A 10,402-nucleotide genomic window follows, 5' to 3' on the forward strand; every position below is an offset into this window, starting at 1 on the left:
GTAGTTATATTCTTGTACATAGGGGGCAGTATTACAGTAGTTATATTCTTGTACATAGGGGGCAGTATTATAGTAGTTATATTCTTGTACATAGGGGCAGTGTTATAGTAGTTACATTCTTGTACATAGGGGGCAGTATTATAGTAGTTATATTCTTGTACATAGGGGGCAGTATTATAGTAGTTATATTCTTGTATATAGGGGCAGTATTATAGTAGTTATATTCTTGTACATATTGGCAGTATTATAGTAGTTATATTCTTGTACATAGGAGCAGTATTATAGTAGTTATATTCTTGTACATAGGAGCAGTATTATAGTAGTTATATTCTTGTACATAGGGGCAGTATTATAGTAGTTATATTCTTGTACATAAGGGGCAGTATTATAGTAGTTATATTCTTGTATATGGGGGCAGTATTATAGTAGTTATATTCTTGTCCATATTGGCAGTATTATAGTAGTTATATTCTTGTTCATAGGGGGCAGTATTATAGTAGTTATATTCTTGTACATAGGAGCAGTATTATAGTAGTTATATTCTTATATATAGGGGTAGTATTATAGTAGTTATATTCTTGTACATAGGGGCAGTATTATACTAGTTATATTCTTGTACATGGGGCAGTATTATAGTGGTTATTTTCTTGGTCATAGGGGGAAGTATTATAGTAGTTATATTCTTGTACATAGGAGCAGTATTATAGTAGTTATATTCTTATATATAGGGGTAGTATTATAGTAGTTATATTCTTGTACATAGGGGCAGTATTATACTAGTTATATTCTTGTACATGGGGCAGTATTATAGTGGTTATTTTCTTGGTCATAGGGGGAAGTATTATAGTAGTTATATTCTTGTACATAGGAGCAGTATTATAGTAGTTATATTCTTGTACATAGGGGCAGTATTATAGTAGTTATATTCTTGTACATAGGAGCAGTATTATAGTAGTTATATTCTTGTACATAGGAGCAGTATTATAGTAGTTATATTCTTATATATAGGGGTAGTATTATAGTAGTTATATTCCTGTACATAGGGGTAGTATTATAGTAGTTATATTCCTGTACATAGGAGCAGTATTATAGTAGTTATATTCTTGTACATAGGAGCAGTATTATAGTAGTTATATTCTTATATATAGGGGTAGTATTATAGTAGTTATATTCCTGTACATAGGGGGCAGTATTATAGTAGCTATATTCTTGTACATAGGAGCAGTATTATAGTAGTTATATTCTTGTACATAGGAGCAGTATTATAGTAGTTATATTCTTATATATAGGGGTAGTATTATAGTAGTTATATTCCTGTACATAGGGGTAGTATTATAGTAGTTATATTCCTGTACATAGGAGCAGTATTATAGTAGTTATATTCTTGTACATAGGAGCAGTATTATAGTAGTTATATTCTTATATATAGGGGTAGTATTATAGTAGTTATATTCCTGTACATAGGGGGCAGTATTATAGTAGTTATATTCTTGTACATGGGGCAGTATTATAGTGGTTATTTTCTTGGTCATAGGGGGAAGTATTATAGTAGTTATATTCTTGTACATAGGAGCAGTATTATAGTAGTTATATTCTTGTACATAAGAGCAGTATTATAGTAGTTATATTCTTGTACGTAGGGGCAGTATTATAGTAGTTATATTCTTGTACATAGGAGCAGTATTATAGTAGTTATATTCTTATATATAGGGGTAGTATTATAGTAGTTATATTCCTGTACATAGGGGTAGTATTATAGTAGTTATATTCCTGTACATAGGAGCAGTATTATAGTAGTTATATTCTTGTACATAGGAGCAGTATTATAGTAGTTATATTCTTATATATAGGGGTAGTATTATAGTAGTTATATTCCTGTACATAGGGGGCAGTATTATAGTAGTTATATTCTTGTACATGGGGCAGTATTATAGTGGTTATTTTCTTGGTCATAGGGGGAAGTATTATAGTAGTTATATTCTTGTACATAGGAGCAGTATTATAGTAGTTATATTCTTGTACATAAGAGCAGTATTATAGTAGTTATATTCTTGTACGTAGGGGCAGTATTATAGTAGTTATATTCTTGTACATAGGGGGCAGTATTATAGTAGTTATATTCTTGTACATAAGAGCAGTATTATAGTAGTTATATTCTTGTACATAGGGGGTAGTATTATAGTAGTTATATTCCTGTACATAGGGGGCAGTATTATAGTAGTTATATTCTTGTACATGGGGCAGTATTATAGTGGTTATTTTCTTGGTCATAGGGGGAAGTATGGTAGTGGTTTTGTTTTTCTATTACATAGTAGTCTCAGCTTTATTTTATGCCGTCACTATTTTGGCTTGAAAAGTGACAACCACATTTCTGAATCAAAAATCTGTTTATTGCTGCGCTTTTCTCCCCTCACCTCTTGGCAGTACAATGAAATTAAATTAGTCAGTAGGGGAGGGGGTAAAAATTGAGCGAAGTTAATGAGTTAAGTAGTTTTATAATCCTACCTTGATTTTCGGCCTGATTGGAGGGGCATTCAGAATAAGATTATTAGGAACGTCCCTAATTTCTTCATGTGAACGTTATTATGATAGGATTTAGAGATGGTCACCGTATCAGTAAATGGAAGACTGAGGTGTGTAGTATAATTAATAGGATTAGAAAGGTGCGGAGGCCATGGCGGTGGCAGTATGGACTTGCATCCTGACCTTTGTAGACGTGTTCATGTGACATTTTGTACTTGTGGTGCTCTTCATTGATACGGTATACTAATGGTATTACCCCACCCCCACCAAATGAACTGAAGCAAGAATAAGAGAAGCGTACGATAAAGGAAAAGCCTGTGGAGGAAGCATCCATCAAAGAGAAAGCTGACTGCGAACCAATACTGCACCGCTCAGCAAAGTACAAAATGCAGTTTGCTTTATTTTTTAATTTAGTTCTGCTCGCTGAAGCAGCTGCAATGCAATTCTCAAGATCGACAGTAAATGAACACATTCAGCTTATGCAACCACCATACCCTGCTGGCCTCCTAGCAAAACACAGACCGGTGCCGCACAAAGTGGGTCATCAGTGGTGCCACCCGAATCCACCCTGAACTGCCCACAGGGCCTAGAAACTGCAGGCACTCCCAATCTTCTGCAATGACACAGGGTCTAGTGGCGGACCCCCATCTTAGGACTGTAAATGCGTCCCCCTCCTGCCTTGTGACATCACTCATCCATTGCTCGGGGGGGCAGAAATTTGCCAGTTTGCTCCTGCTAGAGGGTGAGGTTGGATGTGAAGTAAACATATGAATAATAGATATCAGATGGAGACAATATGACCTGATGCTCGGTGGACGCAGGGTGCAATTATTAATGCCAAAGGCGGGCCGACAATGGTGGCAGCAGTGTGAGACGAGTGGGCAGGACAGCAGCTTTTTATGACCGTTACTTTAAGAAACCCCTGCACTGCCCAGTTGTCAATTTTCTCCTCTCAAGATAGTACGATGGTCCTGTTGGTTGTCTTTACTGAATTTAGGTGGTGTCAAATATTAGAACTTTTACTACTCTAGAAAAAGTGATATTCTTGTTGACAGTGTTTTATCAGAGGGAGATTATCACTACAGGACTAGCTGGTTCGTGCCTCCTAGTCAAACCACCCCTCCCCCCCAGCGCTGATTAGCAGTTCTCTGTCACTATACAATGTACACAGAAAGCAGTGATGCGGGTGGCATTATATTGTGACGCTATCATAACTGCGACACCCAGTAAATTAAGTGACACATCGCTGGAATCAAGGTCTCTGTCCCTACAGAATGCTGTTGTCAGATTGGATAGCAAAAAATGAATGATGTAAAAGAGGAAAACGTTTATTTATTGATATAATACAATAACTCCAGAATGTAAATTCAGAAAACATATTCGGTCGTTCATCAGAAAGATGCGAATTGCTAGCGGTGCAGTGGAGGAACCATGAATGAAGTGCTCTGGGGGATGCGACTGACTGACACATGAAAGACACAGCCTGTGACGTCAGTCATGTCCTCTACAGCACTTCTTACATGGTTCCTCCATTGCACCTCTAGCAATTCGCATGTTTCTGATGAAGATCCGGATACAGGACTGAAACGTTAACATTTTCCGGATTTAGATTCTGGATTTAATGGCTTGCATGAACAAATAAACGTTTTCTTCTTTTGTGTCATCCATTTGAGTTTTCATCTACATATTATACTAGTGCAGCAGAAGAGCCAAATATAAAGTGGTGGTTATCCCAAAATCAAAGACACAATAAGTTGGGTCTGCAGTCCGCCATGCACCTGATACTAGATAGTGGAATCGGCGAGATTCCTCTACGCTGCCTAGGAAAAATATACAGTGCAATATTCAGCCAATAATATTATCTCTGGTGAAGTCCACTAATTGACGGATCACAAACTGGTTTTCGACCCAGGACAGGAACCTTCATCAGATGATCACCTGACAAAGGCTGCTGTCCGGAGCCGAAAATCGGTTTGTGACCGATCAACTTGTGGAAATAGTATTCCCTGAATATTGCACAGTATCGTTTTTCCTCGGCAGCGCGCCGCCATCTCAATGATTCCTCTGTCTCATGTTAACCCGTTCTATCCCCGAGCACATTCTCTCCGTCTCCCACCTTCAAAGTGGAGTTGATCTAACAATTACCAGATTCTACTGTGTCACCGGACGCCACCAAAATTGTACCCTTGTGTCACAGCAATAAAAGGAGTCCTCCTGAGGATAGGCCATCATTTGGCAGAGGTAGGACAACTGGTCCGCTCACCAATCCGCAGTTTGCAGTTCCTGCGGTGGCCGTAATAACCCACGTACGGATTAGGAGCCACACAGCTCTCTACACAGTGTAGTGACCACATGGCCAGGAATGGTGTCATGTATTTGGGTAGGGTATTTGGAGCATCACATGGCTCCCTTACGTCAGATTCGCTGTCAGAAATCTGTGAGCACTTGAAGGAACACAATTTATACTTCCAGAAGAAGTCATTAAGCGTGGAACTTATTTTATATAACATCATAACATGACAATGATTTGCCGCTTCTCTCGCCGCCGTGACCATTTACATGTGTCAGGTAGACTGACAGCCGTGCAAATCGTCCTATTCCACATGAGCAAGTTGCCACACGAGATACCTCCGCAAATCAGACAAGCGTCATCAAAGAAACAGTTGTTAAAGCTATAAGCACCGTATTCCTGGGACTGGTAACCTGGGGTTATAAAGGGGAGGTCCAGCTTAGAAAACCAAATTACATACACCATTATAGGGAAGTACGGGGTATTTAATGGGGTTCTGTGTTCACTTGGTTAGAGGGAACAATGGTTATAAAGAGTGTCTCTTGCAATGGAGGACTGGTCCTATACTGCATTGATATGAATTGGCACCATGTAATGCTCAATTTCTCCTGTGGAGGCACTGCAGGGAAAATAAACACTTATTGTCAGCTGATCATGGAAGGTCCAAGCAGAAGGACACTTTATGATGTGGATATGACCCCTTAAAGAACACCTTTAATGACCATAACCCATGTAATATAGAGTCTATATCACATAATCCCCTTACCCCCAGCACACTCAATGTCTTATGGCGTCAGGTTTATTATATATCTCCCCTCCAACCGATTCAGCTCCTGAAATGGTCTTGATAACATTATCAATAGAGAAGAGAAAAGTCCACCTTCTCCTCTCGTCCAGAACCTTATTCTGTCGTCAGTGGTACGGACACATAGCATACATATGGCAGGAAAGGTTAGAGTTATCCATGCGTTGAATTAGGGAGTCAGCAATTTCAATCTGAATTGCTCGAAGACTAAATATCAAATTTATTCCCTCAGGAATAGTTGTCCATCTGTGATATAACATGAACATCTAGAAAACTACCATGGCGGTGACTATCTATCCTACGGAGGCAAATAATGTTCTCCAGCATTATCGTATGTGTGATCAGAGTCGGACACATGAACATACACAATCGTCGTTACCAGTAGAAAACCGCAACCATTGATGAAGCGAAGCATTGCACCAAGAAAATCTTGGGGCCAAGAATTGACCAAGTGATTTATGGTGATCATTAATGACTAAATGTTGGAGCTAATCTTGTCCAAATTAATTTTCGTTGTTTTTTTCTGGATAAGTGAGGCCAATCAAGGGATATCTGAATATTGGATCCAACCACTTGTCAACACAATCTCGTATTTTTCAGAAGTCTACTCGGATCCTTGTGCCTCTTGTTGATTGAATCTCGTATCAATCTCTTATAGCCAACCACTGGCCCAGCTTATCTTTAGGCTCAGTTCTTCCAATCTAAATTTATTTTTTAAGCATTGACCTATATTTTAATACCAACCTGTGAACAAAGATGAATTTGTGATTAGATCTTGGCACCAAGAGCTCTGCAAACTTCAAGCCTATCATCTGGATCACATCATGTACCCCTTCGTGAGTAGCCCCACAGCTCATTAATCCAGCCTGGATCATTTACAATGCTTATAATCAGCTTGACATGCCAGGTAATGGGGCTTCACAAAGTGCTCACACCCAAACAATTGTAAAATTGAGGTGTTACTCATATTGCCCTATAATGAAACAACCCCATACCACTGGGTACACCAGGATGGCCTCATGGTGGTGACCTGGACCCTCTCAACCACTCAGACGCTTGTAGACAGCAGACATTGACCTGTTCAAAGCAGGATGTGATGTAGATGAGTCCACGATATATTACAGGTCCCCTCTTGGCGCTTGTGGCTGAAGGGTGGAGCACACTTTGTACACGCAGTGCATTCTAGATCTTGGATCCTGAAGAGCACTTTGGCATGGGTTAATTAGTGGGTACACTAGCCTAAACTGATTAGGGTATGAAAGACCCAACATATTGAGATCTAGCCTAGTGACTGGTGCTGACAGAGGCTAGCCTCGTTGTCCTTGTGGTACATGTGGCAGCACGGGACATTATGTTCTTTTTTATGTAGAGCATTCCTACAAGATGTAGAAGGAAACACATTCACAATACAAAAGGAAAATCAAATCACTCCTTGAAAAAATTTCTCTAATACATAAGTTTCACTGCTTTACATCTCTACAACTCATAGATCGCCAGCTCCTCCGACCATCTCATGGAAATTATATGCACATTAACCCCATTATGCAGCAGTTGCAACACCCCCCATATCACCATTCAGGGCTGTGCTTTGCCTCAAATGTGCTCACAGCCCTACAGTGTCTGCAGCAAAGCTCCCAGCGCTGACCAGTATCTGCTCCTATCACATCTCGCCAGGAAAACAGCCCAGAGGGTGGATGTCTCCAGACGTCACTACCAAAATACAGACCCCAATATGACACCTGAAATGGGAGAGACAGATAGCTAATAGATGATAGATAGATAGATAGATAGATAGATAGATAGATAATAGATGATAGATAGATAGATAGATAGATAGATAGATAGATAGATAGATAGATAGATAGATAGATTATAGATGATAGATAGATAGATAGATTATAGATAATAAATAGATAATAGATAGATAATAGATTATAGATAATAAATAGATAGATAATAGATGATAGATAGATAATAGATGAATGATAGATAGATAATAAATAGATAATAGATGAATGATAGATAGATAATAGATAGATAATAGATGATAGATAGATAATAGATAGATGATAGATAATAGATAGATGATAGATAGATATATAAATAGATAATATATATCTATTTATCTATCTACCTATTACCTATCTATTATCTATCTACTATCTATCTAACTATCTATTATCTATCTATCTATTATCTATTTCCATTTCTGAATATGATATTACCTCTCCCCTGTATACATGGGCAGGTGCAGTGCGGGTACACATGATCCATACGAGTGCGTCTACATTCCAGTGTACACCTATGTAGAGCACAGGTATGACCAGGACGACTGCACCTTGCACACTGCAGTGGGGACATATGCACTGTTCGGTGTAGAATACAATGCATGAACGCATACACAGAGCATCACCATGGCTATATCTGCCATCATCTCCGTCAGCTGGTAAACCACTGGGCTATGTGCATAGAATGCAGCATTATCAGGCGGATTTATTAATGGAGCATTGCACTGCAGTGCTATATATAGCTCCATACATGTTTTATATATGCTATGCCCAGTGTTCATAGACAACACAACCATATACAGTGAATGATGGGGACAGCGACATACATAGTGCTGCCCATTTCATTGACACATTTATTACATCGCCCAGACGGTCTATATGTGTGTGTATACACAGCTACCATACTGTACAGATCAGCTGCATGCCCATATTGATACCTGCACATATATACACATGTATAGCAGGAAAGCGTGAGATAGATAATAAATAGATGATAGATAATAGATAGAGAATATATAATAGATAGATAATAGATAGATAGATAATAGATAGAGAATATATAATAGCTAGATGATAGATATATAATAGATAGATAATAGATAGAGAATAGATAGAGAATAGATAGAGAATATATAATAGATAGATAATAGATAGATAACAGATAGAGAATATATAATAGATAGATAATAGATAGATAATAGATAGAGAATAGATAGAGAATATATAATAGATAGATAATAGATAGAGAATACATAATAGATAGATAGATAGATAGATAGATAATAGATAGAGAATAGATAGAGAATATATAATAGATATATAATAGATAGATAATAGATAGAGAATACATAATAGATAGATAATAGATAGATAGATAATAGTTATATAATAGATAGATAATAGATAGAGAATATATAATAGATAATAGTTATATAATAGATAGATAATAGATAGAGAATATATAATAGATAGATAATAGATATATAATAGATAGATAATAGATATATAATAGATAGATAGATGATAATAGATAGAATAAAGATAAAGAAGTGACCCCCCAATACGGCACATTGCTGCCCCATTTACCATATAGGAGCGGGTTGATATCCACATCCCATAGATCCATCCACACATGTTGGACATATAGGGCACAGCACACCTCACCATATGGACACGTATATACGGGACAGACTCACATGACGATCCAGACCTGGATGAACACACGCACATATAGTGATGGACACTCATACATCTCCTGTAGATATAGATTTTTCTACTTCTTTGGTTTTTATGGCATCAACATAAATACAGTGGACCATTATGGCATGGAGACATGTTTAACCCTTACAGTGCACCACGGCCTATTGGACCCCCAATGCCAAGAGTGAAAAGGATATGGCCATTCGGTGATTTTTTTGGCGTATTTCCTCACCACGTTGTCTTCGCTGAAGAGGAAGAGGGAGCGGTTGACGGTTAGGCAGCTCTGCCGTACTGGGATCGGGTTGTACAGCGCCATAGTTCGGGCCCTCTGTGCCATTGACTGTTTGTAGATCCGCTGGGCCCCCGGGGGCCCACCTTGTCGACTGCCACGACCTGCGCCTCCCCCACCACGGGCCGGCACCTCGTCCCCGAAGCGAGCCCCCATGATGTCGGGGACAAAGTCCGCGGGTTACCGGAAAGTGAGGAGCAAGGAAAAGATGTAGGAAAAGAAGAGGTAAGGACGCTGCAAAGCATCACATCTCATCCAGACAGGCAGCGTCCCGGGGATGACTGCACGCTCCTCAGGTATCTCCACAGACAGGTGCTCCTATAGAAAATGCAGGAATATACCGAGAGGATCTCTCAACTTATCGGGAGAAGACACGTCCGCCCATTAACAAGTCAGAAATACGGAGAGAATTCTATACAGGGTCTTCATGCACGAAAGTCCGGGTCGTGGCAGCAAATGGAGATATATCTGTAGAGAGGTGACGGCTACGATCAGGGGGCGATCCCACATTCCCTCACTGCCAGGACTCGTCTCTTTAAAAATGACAAAAAAGAAATAAAAAAACAATAATAATAATAAAAGGGAAAAAAAAAAGGAAAATTAAAATAAAAAAAAAAAAGATTGAGGGGTCTTGCGGTGCGGACCCTCTCCCCTGTGCGCTCTGCCGTTTTCAGACCTGCCGTTTTCAGAGCTGCATCTTTCAAGATCCTGCAATCCGTCCAGGGCGGTGGGAGGAGGAGGACGTGGAAAAGAAGGAGGGTGGTGGTAGTGGGTGATAGGAAGAGAGAGCGAGAGGTGGTGGTGGTGGGGGGAACCCAGGGAGAGCGAGAGGAGGGAGATGAGGCAGGCTTCAGAGTATGGGGGAGTCTTGGAGAACCTCACGATGGAGCCACCATGACATTTGGAGATGGGAAAATCATTCACAATGGGTTATAGATTGATTGGTGATGGGCTGGTGAATGGGGCTGGAGTGGGGGGTGGCTCCAGCAATGCTTGGCACCTCCATT

General features: G+C 39.5%; 1 protein-coding gene across 7 annotated transcripts in view; it reads right to left on the reverse strand.

Annotated features, from left to right (window-relative positions):
- CACNA1A (calcium voltage-gated channel subunit alpha1 A) overlaps positions 1–10,156 on the reverse strand; it is a 473,240-nt gene extending 463,084 nt beyond the window's left edge. For 5 of the 7 annotated variants that reach the window (XM_069767267.1, XM_069767264.1, XM_069767266.1 and 2 more), the window contains exon 1: positions 9,304–10,155. In XM_069767267.1, the coding sequence (XP_069623368.1) occupies positions 9,304–9,551 (248 nt within the window). In that variant the 5' untranslated portion in view covers positions 9,552–10,155. Of the gene's footprint in view, positions 1–9,303 lie in introns of all 7 variants that reach the window. The other 2 variants (XR_011320871.1, XM_069767268.1) reach the window with 2 other exon arrangements.
- Between the last annotated feature and the right edge of the window lie 246 nt (positions 10,157–10,402).

Source organism: Ranitomeya imitator, chromosome 4 (assembly GCF_032444005.1).
Source record: "Ranitomeya imitator isolate aRanImi1 chromosome 4, aRanImi1.pri, whole genome shotgun sequence".
Taxonomy (NCBI): domain Eukaryota; kingdom Metazoa; phylum Chordata; class Amphibia; order Anura; family Dendrobatidae; genus Ranitomeya; species Ranitomeya imitator.